This window comes from Terrapene carolina, unplaced genomic scaffold (assembly GCF_002925995.2).
Source record: "Terrapene carolina triunguis isolate 2854851 unplaced genomic scaffold, T_m_triunguis-2.0 Scaffold68, whole genome shotgun sequence".
NCBI lineage: Eukaryota > Metazoa > Chordata > Testudines > Emydidae > Terrapene > Terrapene triunguis.
This window is the reverse complement of record NW_020664419.1, coordinates 14,794,293-14,813,292: the sequence shown is the minus strand read 5'-3', so window position 1 is coordinate 14,813,292 and position 19,000 is coordinate 14,794,293. Positions and strand designations below refer to the sequence as shown.

At 39.8% G+C, this 19,000-nt stretch overlaps 1 protein-coding gene across 1 annotated transcript in view; it reads right to left on the bottom strand.

The window, feature by feature from the left end:
• Nucleotides 1–19,000, bottom strand: part of PCLO (piccolo presynaptic cytomatrix protein) — a 515,291-nt gene that overhangs the window by 266,935 nt on the left and 229,356 nt on the right. The window contains exon 4 of the mRNA XM_026648937.1: nt 5,150–6,073. Coding sequence (XP_026504722.1) covers nt 5,150–6,073 — 924 coding nt within the window. The remainder of the gene's footprint in view (nt 1–5,149; nt 6,074–19,000) is intronic.

The window sequence follows — 19,000 nt, the reverse complement described above, 5'->3', positions numbered from 1 at the left end:
CCCCACCCCAGCTCACCTCTGCTACGCCCCCTCCCCGAGCACACCGTCGCTGCTCCACTTCTCCCGCCTCCCAGGCTTGTGGCGCCAATCAGCTGTTTGGCGCTGCAAGCCTGGGAGGGGAGGAGAATTAGAGCGGCGGCGGTGTGCTCGGGGAGGAGGCGGAGCAGAGGTGAGCTGGGGTGGGGAGCTGCCGCATGGCTCCCGGGGGGGTGGGGGGAGGCGCCTCAGGGCGGTGGGGGGGCGCAAGGTGGAAGTTTCGCCTAGGGCACGAAACTTCCTTGCACCGGCCCTGTTAACTAGAGGTGTGTGTCTGTTACCCAATCTATTAAAGGGGATGGTGATACTACCTTCCTTTGACAAGCACTATATAAGAGCTAGGTATTATTAACTATTTCCTGTAAGAGTTTTTCATTTTCCAAATCCCCCTTATTCTTACATATTTATCCATCACTCAGATTCTGACAATGCTGTTCAAGGTATCTCTTTATAATATTCCCTGGCATGGTAGGAATGACATTACTAAGTGGAGAGGGTAATATTTAAATGTTTTGTGGCTAAATTGCTTACAGATGTCAAATTATTTAGATTAAATTAGAATATTGTTCAAAAGAAAATGAATGTTTAAAAGGTATGCTATGTAAATTTTCTAAGACTGAGTCATTCTTACAAGGATTAAGAACAGACCTGTGCAGAGAATGGAAACTCTGTTTTGTTAAGGAGTTGGAGATTTAAAAATCGTTCTGATTAGGAATTAAACCCAATAATTTTGAAATTCTTGAAGAAAGAATTTTTTTAAAAGAAGTGGTTTGGAGTTGGTAAAAACCTTTTTTTTTATTTTATTTTATTTTATAAAAGATAATATAGTACAAAATAAAAAAATCATAACAAAAAGACATTTTGAAAGGAAAAAATTGCAACATTTCATTATAACTTCAAAACAGGATGTTTCAATATTGTTGGAACTTTTATTCAATTAAATACTGGCAAAATTGATGCAATTTTTTAAATTGTTTAAATTTCAACAGAACTGAATTCTCCAATGGAAAATGTTCTGGTCAAAGTTTTTCTGAATCAGCTCTAATTAAGAAACAATGAATTACTAGAAAGACCAGTGGTTGTGTAAGATTTTAACCAATGAGAAGAACATACACATTTTGGCAACTGTATATTTGCTAAGACACATCAAATTTTACAAACCAGTAAATGATTCTTTGACATCAAAGTTGTCACTTATCACTCTTTAAAATGCTGGAGAAAAAGGGCTTTGTTTTGGTCCTTTTGAATTTGCCCAGTCTCCTCCCTTACTACAGCTGGTCAAAAATGCTGACTTCTTTATGAAGTATTTTCAAAAGATCTTGTGTAAATATTCTGGATAAAATAAATTAATCATAATACTGAAAAATTATGACCAGCTCTACTTTCTCACTATGTCCAGGCACTCAGAGAAAAGCCCCTTGTAAACTGGTCTTTCCTTCCTCCTCCAATTATTGATCTTGTAACTCTGAAACTTAGCAGGTGTTTTGACAGATAATACATAATGGTCAAGATAATGCACGGACAAAACCTAAAACCAAATAATTGTAGCAGGGCAGTGTTGTCAAGTGGACCGAACACAGGAATAAGAGCCAGAATCTAATGAAGTCTAATCTTGGGTCTAATTACTGACTCAATGGCTTTGGGCAAGTCCTTCAGAATCTGAGCCAAAGCCCAGTGAAGCGTTTTCATTGATGTTACTGGGCTGTGGATGAGGACCTTAACCTCTGTATGAGTATGTATATGTTGCAATCAGAGGTGTGATGACAGCACGTGTAAACATACCCAATATAGCTTTAATTTAGCTCGTGCAAGTACCAACAGCAGTGAAGCTGTGGCTACACAGGTGTCAGCATGGGCTAGCCACCCGTGTAAGTACTCAGGGTTCTAGATGGGCTTGTACAGACCATGCTGAAGCCTGCTGTTGTGACTTCACTAATGGTACTCACGCTAGCTAGATTAAAGCTAGCTCGGATCACGTGCTGAAACCACGCACCTCGGCTGCAATGTATGCTTTAATTTCGCTCTCTGTTAAATGGGAATACTAATATTGATCTATCTCATGGGAATACTGTGAGATGTAATTAATGTTTGCATAGAGATAGCAAACTGCATATAGCAACTGTAAGTGCTAACATTTATTACCTTTTCACTCAAATCCCTACTTTAAAAATACTTCTTATAGAAATCCTTTAACTATTCCTCTCCAAAATTCATTTTAAAAAATATTCTGCACTGCCTGGAGATTGACCTGCACCAAATCAAGAGGTGTCAATGTGCAATCTACTCAAATTGTTATATTCTGTTTTACTTAGTTGACAAGAGTCCTGGGGCAAGATTGTATCTCCTGCTGTTTGTTGTACTTCAGAGAAAACATTAATGGTGTTCAATAAATAACAATAATTTTTCATAATTGCTTTTAGGAAACAAACTAACAGATGTACAACTTATTTTCACATTGGTAGAAACTAAGAAGGATTTCCCCAGTGACCAAAAAAAGAAGGAAAGGAAAAAAATAATGTAACCCTTGCATTTAAAAATTAGTATCTTTATCAAAATGTGTGTTATGTTTCAAAGAGTTCTGGGTTTAATAATAATAATAATAAAAATTATATATATAAGTAGCTCCTTTCATGTGTGTAACTCCAATTGCTTTACAAATATTAACTAAGTAAATGCCAAAGCTTCACTCTGGTAATGTGGAGTATATGTTTATCATTATATTCATTTTATAGATCAGTAAAGTGAGGTACAGAAGGCTAAATCCCATTCACCTTATTCCAGTAGTCCCCTTGATTGTAATAAGTATTTAGTGGTACTAACACAAAAAGAAAGTGAGCAAGTTTTCTATACAGAAATCAGGTGAAATACCATGATTAGTGTATGAGTCTGAGAACTAGCAACAGAACCCTGGAATCTCAGACCTATGCCCTAAACACTAGGCAACATTTTTTAGTCTTTGCATAATACAAAATGAAATTATAGAAATTGAAGAATCGGGCTGGTTGAAAATTGTCCATCAAAAATGTTGTTAGACAGAAAATTGGGTTTTTCATAAAACAAAATATTCTGTGAAAAAGTATCTCTTGTCCATGGAAAATTCTGATTTTTTGTTGAAAAATCAAATGCCCCCAAAATGAAATCTTTCTGCCAAAAATTAAAATATGTTGTTTTGGATATCCTGTGCCACATGAGAGTTGTAGTTCCATTTCCTTACAGCCCCATCCTTCTCTATAGACTGGGCTCCCATTTTTAAAATGCATCTTCTCATCTCCCATGATGCATCATGGCTAGGACTCCTATGGTGCAATTACCTCCCCTCACCATAAGGAGAGACCATGGTGTATCATGTTAGATGTTGTCAGGGGTGAAAGTAACTTAAAGGATTTACCGTTAAGCCGGAGTCCTGAACGGGGGTGTGGCCTCAACCGGAAGAGGTGTGATCTCAACCAGAAGAGGCGGGACCTTTCAAGATTTAAAGGCCCTGGGGCTCCGGCTGTGGCTGGGAGCCCAAGGGCCTTTAAATCACCCTCGAACTACCAGCTGCAGAGGCGGCTGGGAGCCCCAGGGCTCAGGGGCAAATTAAAGGCTCCGGCCGCCACGGAGCTCCAGGCCCTTTAAATCACTGTGGGAGCCCTGCCGCCGCTACCCCGGGGCGGCAGGGCTCGGGCGGGGATTTAAAGGGCCCGGGGCTCCCTGCAGTTGCAGGAGCACCGGACCCACTAAATCCCCGCCCAAGCCCAGCTGCCGGACCCCCGGGGCTCTGGCAGCGATTTAAAGGGCCTGGGGCTCCCCACAGGGGCTGGAGCCCTGGGCCCTTTAAATCACCACCGGACAAGGCGGTCCAGTCCGGTAAGCCGTACCAGACCGGACCGGCTTACTTTCACCTCTGGATGTAGTCCAGCCAGGGAGTCTGTCTTTCAGAAGAGAATGAGAGTATGAGGCACCCAAATTGCAACTCCCATGAGGCACTACAACTGCATTTCCAAATCAAGCTCTCTCAGTTTTCAGCCAAAATATTTTGGTGGGTTTTGTTGTTGAAAAATGGACCAGCTCTATTTGAAAGCTTTTGTCATACCTGGCAGACATGAAAGAATTTCCCTTCACCCACCCCAGTACTTTTCTAATGAATGATCAATCACTAGTTCAAAGTTAATTAGAAGGAGCACAATTTTTCATCTCCCACAAAATATGTATAAATCATTTTTTTAGCCACATTTAATTGACGAATGGCTTAACAATTACAGTAGGTACAGGAAATTCGTCTGTACAGTGCAGCCAGGTATATCAGTTAGTACATGCTAACATTCATTGATTTATGTGAATGGAAAGTCCATATATAATTGCAACTTGAAAACATGCAATTTTCCACAAGAGAAGGAAATAAGATATATAATGTGGATGAGTTATATATTATGTATGTAAGTTTACTACAAAACATAGCATTAATCCTATACTGGGATTTAGTATTGCAGACCCCTGTATCATGCAAATCCCATTTGCCTTTGGTGGGCCAATGCAACCCCACATGGACATAAAAATCTGTATTAGCAGATCCCAAAGAAGGATGAAGGCCCATGAAATCAGCACATTTGCCCATCATTTCCGGACTAAGAAATATAGCCATTTTATCATTTATACTGGTCACTTCCTCCAAATCAAAATCTCTACAGCAAAAAATAATCAAGAGAGACCAGTGAAAACAGTCATTAGCAGAGTGAAACATTGTTGCAGCTTGGTTCTCCCAAGGATTGAGATCTATGAAATATGTGTATCAGCTTCAACGATTAAAACTGAACAAAAGCCTAAAGGAATCTACAACAGCCATTAAAAAAATAGAAAGGTTTGAATCTGACTTCAAAAAAGCAATTTTGGTTCAGTCTCATTTCTGAACTGTAGAGACTGAAAATTATGCAAACTCAAATGAAAACCCATACAAGGGCACTATGAGCCCTGTTGCGCAAAGCCTTACTGACAGTTATCACCCTTACTAGTGAGAGACATCCCATGTCATTGCAACAGCTCTGAGAGTAAGGACCACTCACATAAGTATGGGTTTGCAGAAGCAGGTCCTTTATTGCCTACAGTAGCAAAAGGAAAAGAAAAAAAATCTTACTGTTTTTTCTTTCACTGTTTCCACACGATCAGGTCTTGGCAAAGGTGCTACTTGAGCTAGGGTTTCTTCTTTCTGGATTTTTTCATGTTTGGATACCATTTGTGGAATCCCAGTGGCCAAATCTTCCTTCTTAATCTCCTCTTGTTTCTTAACCTGCAATTCCTCAGGAGGTACTTTGGCTTCTAACTTCTCCTTGATACCTTGTCCTTTAGTCTCAACTTTGACGTCCTCTTTTTTGTCCTCTGGGAAGAATGGTTTCTCTTCTGGGAGTACACATTTTTTGTCTTCTTCCAATTTGCTTATAAGTTGCTTTACATCTGAACTTATCTCCGGAGGAATTTTATCCACTGACGCCGTCTTTGCCAGTTTCCCCTGTTGATGTTTTGGATCGTCTTTCTGTATTCCCTGGTGAATTTTATCAGCTGAGGGTTTCCTTGCCAGTTTCCCCTGCTGAATTTTTGGAGCTTCCTTCTGAATTCCTTGCTGGATTTTATCAGCTGATGGTATCTTAACCAGTTTCCCCAGCTGGAATTTTGGATCTTCCTTCGGAATCCCCTGGTGGATTTTATCAGCTGAAAGCGTCTTTGCCAATTTCCCCTGTTGAAGTTTTGGATCTTCCTTCGGAATCCCCTGCTGAATTTTATCAGCTGAAAGAGTCTTTGCCAATTTCCCCTGCGGAAGCTTTGGAACTTTCTTCTGAATTCCTGGTTCTTCTTTTGATTTTTCCACTATTTGGGTAGGCAGTGCTGCAGTTTTCTGAGGGTGATCTGACTCGGTTGGCATAGGCTGGCTCTGAGGAACAACAGATGGTTTGGATACTGATTGTGAAGGGGCTGCCATTGGAGGTGGCATTTTGCCCATATCCCCAAGTTGTCCTGATATTGCTCTTTGTCTCTGGCAGTTTAAGCACAGCCATTCTTGTACCTATAACATAACAAACAACATTGAATAAAATAAATATTTTTGAAAGTAAAATCATATTGTGCTTTTGGCTGTTATTGTTGTCTCTACAGTACTTGTAATCAAAATCCTATGCACATTGTACACAATTATTTTCCTGGTTCCCATAGATAGCTTTTGCTGGAAGACTCACACCATTCATCTAAACCACACAGAATGCAACATTTTAATGCAAAATTTAATGCATCGAAAGTAACAGGAGGGCATAAATACCCTTGAAAATTTTATCATTCACCCAAAATATTGCTGTTCTTTTCGAGAAAGCTTGCCCATATATGCCTAACATCTAAACCTCTTATACACATTGAGACAATACCTTCCTGTATGTTTGTTCATCATTGTAATAGGATGGTCTTTCTGTTTAATGGACTGCTTTGGACTTTTGTTTATCTGTTTTTCCGATAGAAATTAGTTCTTTTTCCCTATTCTGGATTTTCTAGTTTTGTGTGATAAAAGTGTGTGTATGAGACAATGGGATATGAATGAAAGATAGGTCATCCTTCTTTTGTTTTCTTCTTCCTTTGGTAAATCGTTGCTGCATTCTGTCTCTCTTTCTACCTTTCCCAGAAAACTAGGAAAAGGACAAATGGCAAATGGGCACCTGTGCATAAACTCATGTTGGTGGTTGCCTGGCTACAGAAGAGTCAGATTGCTTTCAGCAGAACTTGGCTATAGTTGCAGCAGGTTTCAAATGAGAACCTGAGACATAGTAAACAGTATAAAAAAAAACCAGAAACCTCTGGAGAAGGAGTTAGCTTGGAAACTTTAATTCAGAGCCAGCTAATGAGCCCCATTATTGGACCAAGATCCTTATGCTATAAATTACAGAAACCTTTGTTGTGTGTTTCTTTTTGTTCTTTTCAACAAGATGGGGGAAGGCCTAATAGATTCAATTTCTTTTACAGCATTTGGACTGGAGCTCCTATTTTCTTCATAGTGCCAACCCAGTGGCTTAGTGTCTGTTGAAACACCTATCACTTGGAGGGTGTTATTTGGAAACATAGAATATAATAAACAGAGAAATAACAGTGATAGTAATAATATGTTAGAAAACAGTGGCTGAAGAACAGAGACCCCTTTAATTTCTACATCAAAGACATGCTTCAGATAATTTTAGAATGGAAGTATTCTTGCAAAAAAAAAAAAGGGTCTTTAAAGGCTAATCCTACAATCACAGAGGGAGAGCTGGAAGGGATTATGTTACTGACCTGGGAAGAAAAAAGAAAAATGTGCATCCAGTTCTGCAAAGTGTCCAGGGCCAGATTTACAAAGGTATTGAGGCACCCAAAGATAGAGATGGGTGCCAAATGGCTAGGCGTCTAACTGCCATTGAAAGTCAATGAAACATAGGTGCCTATTTCACTGTGGCACTTTTGTAAATACCACTAAGTGCCTATCTGCATGTTTTGGCACCTAAATGCCTTTGTAAATCTGGGCCTCAGCCACCAAGCACCTCACATGAGGTGCTCAGCCCTTGTATTCTTCTTTTCTTCCCACAGTGCAGTTTATATTTTGCTCTGTCATACTCAAGAATGGTCGCAACTGAACGTCAAACAGATTAAAACTAGCAATTGCCCTGTCATTTTGTTTCTGTCCTTACAGGCCGCTTATGAAGTCTTACAAGGCCAAGAATAATAACTGGAATTCTGTTAAGCATTCCACCAATATCTTGCTGGCTCTAGGCCAAAATAGATTTAGAAAATATAATAAATAATAAGAATTGTAAATTATTTATTAGAATTGCATATGAAAAGAGTGTTATGTGTGAATCAAACACTTATAAAAACTAAAGTGCAAACACGACAAGGTATGAAGAAGGGATTGTTTAATATTTAAAATAGAAGTAGCCTTCTTTGTCAGCAAATAGATCATTATGTTGCTAGCATCCAAAATGAGGGATATCTACACTTTAGCATGGTTCACATATTTTGTCTAAAAATTGCACTTACCTACCTATTATTTTACTTTTCATTACAATGCCCCATACACATGAGTATTAGTAATTGTCACTGACACAGAAGCACATAAAGCATTTGAAATAATTGGTAATTTTCCCCCAATAAAGACTGCAAGATCTCTTTACTGAGTCATCTGTAGCTTCTTATATTGATTTCTATAAGGCGCTAATCAGGACAGTCACATAAAAGCCTGATCCAACACCCACAGAAAGTAAAAGAAAGGCTCCCATGACTTCAGTGGACACTGAATCAGGCCCTTAGCTCAAAATTAGAGAATGTATGTACACGTGCCTGTGTGAGTTTATGGTCAGATCAGGTCTCCAGTACAGACTTATATCCAGTACAGACATTGCTCTGGGGTGTGTTTGGCCATTATACCAACCTAACCCCCTGTGTAGACAGCACTATGTTGGCAGGAGAGCTTCTCCCATCGACACAGCTATTGCCTCTCAGGGAGGTGGATTAACTATGCTCTCCTGTTAGCATCATAGAAGCATCTTCACTAAAGCGCTTCAGCAACATTTTAAGTGTAGACCTGCCCTCAATATAAATAAAAATTTGGCCCAGTGCCAATACAGACTCCAACACTTTCTCCTTAAACAAAAAACAACCAAAGAATGCTCTCCACTAACCCTTCAGGCAACAAGCTGTATGAATAAAGAGGTTATTTTGCCTGAATGAACTTGGATCAATGGCTCCCACCATTACAGTCTCCTCCATTTTAAATCAAGGGGATGCTAACCCAAGCCCAACAGCTGTCATGGTCTTACACAATAAGAAAGACCATCTCCAAAGTAATGTGGGCCACCTAGAGTCATAAAGTCATAGAGTTTAAGGTAAGAAGGGACCACAAGATCATTTAGTTTGACCTCCTGTACATCACAGGTTACCAATCCCACCCAGCACCCACAACAAACCCAACAACTGAAATTAGTCTAAAGTACTAGAGCCCTCAGAAAACTAAACTATTCTACGTCACAGGCAGAGAATAGGAGGGACTGCAGTGCACCAATCCCTGAGGCCCCCAAACGGCAGGGGATTGATTAGATGAGATATACCGAGATGATCTTGGCAAATGATCTATCAGTTTAGTTGAACAAACCTTAGGCTCTGTTGCCATCTTTCAAGATTTTAATTCTGAGATTTGCAATAATTCATGTTTTTCTTAAAGACTCAGATTCTACAGTGATGTGAATAAGTGAGAATCTCAGATGTATTTTTAATTTTAAGGTAATTTTTTACCTGCATGGTTGGGGAGAAAAGCATGAAAACGTGATCCCAGTATAGTGTAACAGGGCTCAAAACCAGAATACAAATAAAAGGAACCAAAATGTATTTTTGTAATTGGTCTCATGATTCATAAGCCAATCTAATGATTTTTGGGGCCTGCAGTGAGGCCGGGTGGCCTCCTTCTGAGCCAGAGGGGGAAGAACCACCCTCCCTGCCCACGTAGGTGGAGCCAGGACTGCCTCACCCCTCCCACCAGAAGTATGACACCAGAACAGGAAATATAAAGGGCAGGGCCTCCCGCTCAGTTTGGGCTGAGACACAGAGGGAGACAGACATTCCCAGCTGCTGACACTGCTGTTGAGCCCAGTGATGCCTTGCCATGGGACACCTACCCAGAAGAGGCAGATGATGCCCCGCTAATCCAGGTACACCCCAAGGGGAGGGGAGGAAGTGGCCCAGGGGCAGCCAACCAAAGTGGCAGTCTGGCTGCAGCTTTGCCTCAGGTACGGCCAGTGTGTTGCGGTTGGGAGCCCTGCTGACCCAGTGGCAGACCACTCCGACACTGTTAGGGCCCTGGGTTGGGGGTCCGGTGGAATAGGCCCAGACCTCACCTGCCACCACCAGGGCCTGGGTTTGTTGGTTGTCTGCTGAAGCTAGGACGTCTGACCCCTGTGCTTGCCCTGTCTCTGAATCAAGAGACCGGGGCTAATTGACTACTGGGTTTTTCTCCGACTCTGCTGCAAGAGCCCAGAGCTGAGTGATTACTGGGTGTGCCCTTCTCTGCAGGAGGAGATTAGGGCCAGTTGGGACACTATCGCCAAACTGCTAGTTCCCCAATACTAGGCTGAGATCCCAATGATGTAGTGAGATGGGATGGCCTCCCTCCAACTCAGAGAGGGAGGACCGACCACCACACGACTACACTGCCAGACTCATGAGTTTGGAACGTTTGGGGTTGGCAGTCCTCCATGAGCTATATCCTCTGCTTGTATAAATTAGTGTTGTTCCACTGAAGTCAATAGACCTATGTGATTTATATCAGCTAAGGATTTGGCCTCACATTATGCTTGATGTGTACTAAATTTATTTTATACTCAGACTCCTTATGAATAAGTTTACTGTATTCCACCTGAAGGTAGCAAGCTGTTGTTGCTAATATCCCAAAGTATTAACATATGAGTTGTATTTATGTATGAAGTATAAGCCAATATGTTGCTGATGTGGTACAAAAGTTCTTAATGATTATTGCTCTGTGGAGATAATTCCATTTGCTGAAATTTGCTTTCATTCCAATTTGGTTTTGAAACCTACCTGGTTTCCCGTCATCTCATCTGGAGCATGTATCCTGGAAGGCCTAAGGTCCTTGACTATGGGATAGTCTGCCTGGCAGGCTGCCCTAGAGACAGGCAGTCTAGCTGGCAAGAAACTATCAGACCCTTATGTGGTTTCTGGAGGAACTTTGTCAACATTTTGATTTCAGTCAATCGGCAAATTCTAAAGCTCTATTAATAATCCATTGGCACTTTTTGTTGCATATTCCTGAGCTTAGTACAGTCCTAGTTTCTACAGAATTTATATCTTCAGCATCTCCCACCATAATGTTGGGTATGATCCTGAATGATCTATGCTCGTTGAACACCTTTTGACTTCAGGGGTTGTGCTATGTGCAGAGGGCCTTGCAGGACTGAGCCTTGGAACTGTCAAGTTTTTTCATTCTGTGTGGAGATGCAGAGCTATTCTACTGACTCACACAAAAAACCAGCTCAGTTGGATTACTGTAGGTTAGCAATGGTGTAAGTGAGAGCAGACTCTGGTCCTGAGCATCTCTCTGAGGTAGGTCAAATAGTTAAAAGCCCTGGGAACAGCCAAGTCATGAGGAAGCTGGCTTATGATACTTGTAAATACAGTCCTGATCAAAGATAATAAATAGCCTGATCCAAAGTCCACTCAAAACTATGGAAAGAATCTTACAGACTACAGTGGGCACTGAACCATGCTCATAAGCTTTTTTTTAATCAATTCTTTTTCCGCTCCAAGGCCACTGCTGCTCAGCACTCAAAGCATATTAACTACCCTCCTTTCTCCCCTGATAATTAGTTCTGAAAGAAATTTGATCTTTCAATAAATGGCCAAATTATATCACAATTTTCTTTTTATCTTGGATGCATGCTGGCAGTTTTAAACCTTAATCAATGATTCTAGATTTACAACTGGGAAAAAGTAGATTCCTAGATTCCCAGATCAGAAGGGACCTTTATGATCATATAGAAAGATCTCCTGTATAACACAGAACTTCCCCAAAAATAATTCCTAGAGCAAGAAAAACATCCACTCTATATTGAAAAGTAGTCAGTGATGAAGAATACACTACAACCCTTGGTAAATTGTTCCAATAGTTAATAACTCTCGCTCTTAAAAGTTTACACCTTATTTCCAGTCTGAGTTTTCTAGCTTCAACTTCCAGCCATTGGATAATGTTATAGCTTTCCCTGCTAGATTGAATAGTCTGGTCCTGGTTCTCTCTTTGGGAGGCATCAGTTACAAAGAATGAAGACACTTCTTTATTTGTGAAGAACACAAATAACATACAACCAAATTTTCCTGAAAATATTTTCACTATTTGTTTCATAAAGTCTCTGTCCAGTCTAGTTATTTCATGTTGTAAAAATGATCTGAGCAATATTAGAAACACTAAAAACAGTGCATTGATTTTTATTATCCCAGATGAAAGTAGCATAGCCAGAAACAAATTTGGGCATAAAACCAATGCAAAAATAATCATTTGACCATTAATACCATTACAGTTTTACAAGTAACTAAATATAACATATACTGCTACAGTATGACTAATATATAGCAAATGGAGAACAGTCTCCCACAATATCATTGATGCTTGCTCTTTCTCATGAGTTTTGTAAAGTTTCTGTCTTCCAAAATAACTTGATCAAATGCCATAGATTTTAATTTAAAACTGCTAAATGGCAACACTGGAGAAATACAGGTCAGATTTTGATACCTTTAGTCACAATGAGTAGCACTTTATTCCACAAGTAATTCAATTGTTTCACTGGGACTGTTCATGATGTATGGTACGACTTAAACATGAATAAAGCTATCAGAATCTAACTTTAACTGTATTGATTTGGCATAAAACTCGTAAAAATGTTCATTAAAAACCCATGAAGTAAAAACACACCGTGATTCTGTGATATTTCATCCAAGAGTTCAGTGAGTTCTACGTACAGCTTAGACTGATATCCTTTACGAGCACATTACCCAGTATATTAAATGGAGGCAATGTCTTTTACAGTAATGTTATTGAAGTGCAACTGAAAACATTCATGAATTTTAATCAAAAGTAGCCTTTTTTTAATACTAAGAATCTACTTGGCCTATTTTTGCAGGGTGACCCAGTAGAAAATACTGGGAGTTGCAAATGTCTATCTGAAAACATGTACAATCATAGAATCATAGAATATTAGGATTGGAAGAGTCCTCAGACGGTCATCTAATCCAACCCCCTGCTCAAAGCAGGACCAACACCAACTAAATCATCCCAGCCAGGGCTTTGTCAAGCCGGGCTTTAAAAACTTCTAAGGATGGAGATTCCTCTACCTCCCTAGGTAACCCATTCCAGTGCTTCACCACGCTCCTAGTGAAATAGTGTTTTCTAATATCCAACCTAGACCTCCCCCACTGCAACTTGAGACCATTGCTTCTTGTTCTGTCATCTGCCACCACTAAGAACAGCTGAGCTCCATCCTCTTTGGAACCCCCCTTCATGTAGTTGAAGGCTGCTATGAAATCCCCCCTCACTCTTCTCTTCTGAAGACTAAATAATCCCAGTTCCCTCAGCCTCTCCTCGTAAGTCAATGATCACACACTTATATTTTGGATTAAACTGAAGAGACTCAATGTAAAAACAGAACACTTGACCAGTTGCTCTCCATACCCCCTAATTCCTTCTCATGTTTTCCCTCTTACTTACCAAAAATATCCCTATCTCCTCATCCCTGCATAATTCCAATCCAGTCTATATCTATGTGTTAATATCTTATCATGTCACTTCCACTCCTTGCTTTGCCAATTATGCCAGTCCCTCTTATCTGCTTCCCCTGCAACCATCAATATGCTGCCCCTACGTCTTCCCAATTCTGAGTCATCAACCCACTATCCGCTCTCCACTTCAATCCTTCATCAAGATTCACTTCTTGTGCCCTGCCCACATGAAATGAGTCAGGCATTTCAATAATGTTACTGATATATTCAAAATGAGAATACAAAACAACCCAGTCACTCTCTCCTCTGGTCTTCCCTGTGCATGCTGTCTATTCTGTGTCTGTTTTGCTTATATTATAATCTGTCCAAGGCAGGGACTGTCTGCATTTTGTGCCTCATTTTGTCAAGCTCATAAGAAGAAAAATAAATAAGCTGATGAGATAAACTGCTGATTATTTAACTGACTGTCTTCAGGACATAAAGGTAAAGGACCTAGACCTGAATTTGTTATACGTGTGAGTGATTACACTACAGCAAATTGAACTGCTCGTGTGAGTATGGGTTAAAGACTCCTCATCTTTCTCCTCGCACTCTCTGGTTATGTTTTCACCGAGTCATCAGTTCTCAGATCTTAGGATTCTCTAAAGAACAAGCAGGGGTAACATTCCTTTTCTAAACTGCACAATTTTAAATTGCCTCTGAAATGCAAACTGCATTTTCAGAACCACGTGTGTATCTCATCACAATAAAGTTTATAAATCCTTTTTATGTCAGATCTTGATTCCCTGTCAGAATCTGTAAAATCAGATTCTGTCATATGCCTGAGTTTTAGCCTTGTCTTTTCCTCAGTTAACCTCATGCCCTGAATACAAGCTTTTCCCCAGGGCTATATTTTCAGTTTGCCTGTCAACCCACATTTATTATGACTTGGTAAATGGACATCATCTTCCTTCAGCAGTCTTCACTGGATAATTCCTCTTGCTTCCTTTCGACTCCTTAAAGACTTTACACCCTTTTGTCACTGAGTTGGGTGTAGTAGTTATCAGTATTATAAACAACACTAATGTGCCTCAGTGTTCCGACTCCACAGCACTTTCCTGTTTTATTGGGAATCCTGACAATCCCGTCCTGCTGGACATAGTAAAAGCAGCTGTTATATCAATTCAGCTTTCTTATATACAAATATCACCATGAAAAGGGCACACATCTAGCCATTCAATACTAGTATTGTCTCTGTTTTTCAAGTCACGCAAGAGCTTAGGCACTGCAGTTCCTAGGCTCATGTATTCATATATCACAGTGTCAGAAAAGTTAAAGTTGAAAATGTTGATCAGGTCAACTAATCCATCTCCCTGCCTGTGTAGAATTTTTATTAGAGTCTATAGTGATCCTTTATCCAGTCTAGTTTTAAATGCCTAGGGTACGACTATACTAGAGTTTTTACATGGAGTTAACTGATTATCAGTTTGTTCTGGACTACAAATGTCTGTAGTTTAACCTAGAGATCAGCCTAGCAAGTTTCCTCGGAATGTCTGGAACATATGTTTATTCTTCTGCCAGAAAAAATAAGTATTACTATGAAGAGGAGCAACATAGAGAAATCATGGCAGCATTACTGAAAAATCAGTGCTCCAAATCACGGACTTTAAAACATAAGATACAATGAACACGTTTGCAAAGACAAACTACTTCTTATATAATCAAGCAACACACATTCATTACAAAAGACAAAAATATCCATAATACATGAAAAGTGAGAAAAAAATTAGCCCTTTATTTTAGTTAAAAAAAGAATGAGCTCTCAAATGCTCTGTAAAATACTTTCATTGCTATCAAAATCTGCTTGCTTTTCTTTTGCCTTTGTAGTATACAGGTTCTGAAGATTGTTTTCTTAGAAAGTACAGGTAACAAGTCAATTGCATTTAAAAATATAACATTGATATTAACATTAATATTGTGCAGTCATATGACTCAAAAGCAATTTTAACCAGTGTACTTTTTTGGAGGTAGTTTTTCCACTGGTTTAACATGATTAACAATATTCTCAAGCATGTTAATAACATTGAAGAAATTCACATCTTTTAACTGTACTGACTACCAAGCTCCTTTGTTTCAGCTTCCAAATAAACAGACTTACTGGTTTGACTACACTTGGAAGTTTGGATTAAAATAGGGTTGGAGGAGTTTGAAGTGCAATAGCTTTCAAACAAGGTATTCTTATTCCAGAATAAGAGTGTTCACACATGGGGTTAATCAGGAACAACACCATGTGTAAATAAGCCTTTAGTTTTAAAATGAAACTTTTTTTTTCTATTTAAAGTTGCAGTTAAGCTGCAGTTTTACTCTGAAAAATGACTATGAAAAATTCCATCTTCTTCCTTTACAGATCTGTTCCCTATGAATTTTCAGAGTCATATTTGCTGCCTTTAGTGATAAAAATATCTTTTCATACTTTTTACTCCTGTTACCATTGCAAACAGCTAAAATAGAGTGAGATGGATTCTCTTTTTTCTTGTGTATCAGCAGAATTGTTTGCTATATCCTGATCAGATGCACACTCACTGAGGACAATGGGATTGCATAGTTGTCATTAAGCCTCTAGTTCGGCTAAGGGCTTATCAATACGCTTAAGTCTCGCTGGCTTCAGTCAATGCAGTAAACATATCTGCTGAAGCCCAAGAAAAAACAGAATCCAGCTCACTCTCTTTTGGCTGTGTTGGCTCTACAGTGGTTTTAAACAGAAGTAAACAGCAATGAAAAGTTTCAGTGTTACCTGAGTAATACAAAACCTTTTGCCTAGTTAAGTCTACTGTCCCTGACAATGATGTTATTTGAACAGAAATGTGATGTTACCACAACATGCAGTCAGCTTGATTTTGCTATTCAGTGTATGAACTGTCTTTCTGCATGGTGCTGTAATGGGATTTACCTTTTTGATTCCTTGCCATCCAATAAGCAGTAATAAAAGTAGAAGCTATTGTACTATATGGCTAGAGTCCAGACTCCCCGTCTTAAATTATGGGAATGCTATTCAATTTGTGTTTCGCTGAAGGAAAGGCAGTCTTCCAAAAAAAAAAAAAAACATTTTCATTAATTTATTAAGGCTTTGTTTAGCTTGACATTTTTAGAGACACTTTTTCTTGATTTACTTTATTTGCCTTCAGTTCCCCTAGGTATTTTGGATTACTCTTTCTCTCATTAAAAAAAATAATTTTCATTAATAAAGTGTGTCTATAATCCTGTAGGTTAAATGCAGAGTAGGTAGAATTACTTTACTCGATAGGACCAAATTGAACAGATCTGTTTAGACGGCTTTGTATTATTTATAATTGGGTGTTGCACACAGTCCCAGTCAACACTCCATTGGGCAAGGCACTACACAAACAGGTAAAGGAAAATGGTCTCTGTCCCCAAAGAATTTACTATCTAATTTGAATGAAGATGAAACAAGTGTGTAACAAACAGGAGGAAAGGGAATGAAAGTAATGACCATAAGATTGCAGTTACATAGGGCACACAACTTGATTGTTCCAGATCATTTAAAATAATTATTTTTAAAAAATATAAACACTATCAGCTAATCTGACTGCAGATCAATCTAGCCAACATTAGTTGATCAATATGTTGTAGGTGTGACAGGAGGAATGCATCTTGAGGAGGAATCTGAAGTGAAAATTAGCAGCCTTACAGATTAGTTCCAGGTATAAAGTTCAGCTTGGAATTTAGTGCAGAGATCTTCCCCCACACCCAATCTAATTACTATGTACAATTCTCCTGATCAGGACCCATCTTTTTTTCTAAATTCTTAATGGTTATTATAAAGTTTTTATCCAAATTTGTACATAGCACACATTTTCCAGCTTTTTTACTTGCTTCTTGGATACCACAGTAATGGGCATAGTATGAGAACCTGGACAGATGAACAAGTAATACCATTATGTTTACAAAGAATATGAAATGGCCCAGTAAGACTTTGTTCTACTACTTTGTACTGCCTTAAAAGGCCCTTGCTAAAGGGTAATGCCATGGCTCCATGAACAAATGCCTTTTATCCAGTGAGAACACTCCAAGGACTTACTATTAAGATTTAGAGGGGTAGCGTGTTAGTCTGTATCAGCAAAAACAGCAAGGAGTCATTGTGGCACCTTAGAGACTAACAAATTTATTTGGGCATAAGCTTTCATGGGTTACTTCATCAGATGCATGGAGTGAAAAAAACAGTAGTGCATCTGATGAAGTGGGTTGTAGCCACGAAAGCTTATGCCCAAATACATTTGTTAGTCTCTAAGGTGCCACAAGGACTCCTCGTTGTTTTTATTAAGATATAAACGCTTAAATAGTATGCCATCATTTTATAGAGTGCCAGGGCAGCCAAGAAGTTGGTTATAGTTTCCTGAATCTTTACCCAGCTCTGGCTCCAACACAGGTTAGAGCAGTCTGGGGGCTGCTCTAATCGGTGCCAGCTGCTTATAGTCCCCCTGGAAAGTCTCTGTTCTCCAACCCTGAGCCAGGGGTTGCAGGTAAAGAGGTATAGTTGCATGCAGGTGACTCCCCTACCACAAGACATGCCTAAGAAGGGCAGAGGGAGCAGACTGGGGCAAAAAGAATCTGCCCCTGTATGAAGAATTGTCTGCCACTTTAACCCATCACAGCGGTTTTAAGATTGACCAGGTTGGAATTGCTGACCATCCCACATGATCATGAAATGAGTGGGCTACAGAATAAAGCAAGGGGACAGCAAGGCAGGCCTACTCCACTGAGGGACCTCAACTCTGGAATGTCATTTCCCTCCATGTATTCCAAAGGTACATCTGTGGCACCTTCAGAGCAAAGCTCAAATCTTGTTTCTTGGCTGGAGTAGTTCTGTGGTTTGTGGGGTTTATGGTGTTATAATTTAGTTTTCTGGCTCTTAGACATTTTTATAGGCATCATGACTGCAGATACTGTAATTTGTTTTGTAGTTATTTCAATTAGGATCCCAGATGCCTTCAGATGTGGAGGTTATACACTAAAATATATTATTAATGTTGCTATCAACCACAGCATGAATAAAGAAAAGGAAGTATTTTTTCACACTCAACCTGTGGAACTCCTTGCCAGAGGATCTTGTGAAGGCCAAGACTATAATAGGGTTAAAAAAAGAAGTAGATAAATTCATGGAGGATAGGTCCATCAATGGTTATTAGCCAGGATGGGCAGGGTTGCTGTCCCTAGTCTCTGTTTGCCCAGAAGCTGGGAATGGGTGACAGGGCATGGATCACTTGATGATTACCTGCTCTGTTCATTCCCTCTGGGACACCTGGCATTGGCCACTGTCGGAAGACAGGATACTGGGCTAGATGGACCTTTGGTCTGACCCAGTATGGCCGTACTTATGTTGTTATCAACCGCAGCATGAATAACGCTGAAGCCAAACTGTGCAGAGATAAGTTTATTCTTTTTTTTTTCTGTATGGAACATTATAAGAAACTTGCCTTTATCCCTGCCCTAACTGCAGTGCTCTTCGTTTAAATGGTCCATCCTGAAACACAGGCTTTTCATTTTCACATTATTTCAACCAAAAAGCGGTGCCCCTAATTTTTTTTTTTAAAGCATTCCTACGCCCCCTCCCCGAGCGCGCGGTCGCCGCTCCACTTCTCCCGCCTCCCAGGCTTGCAGCGCCAATCAGCTGTTTGTCGCCACAAGCCTGGGAGGGGAGGAGAAT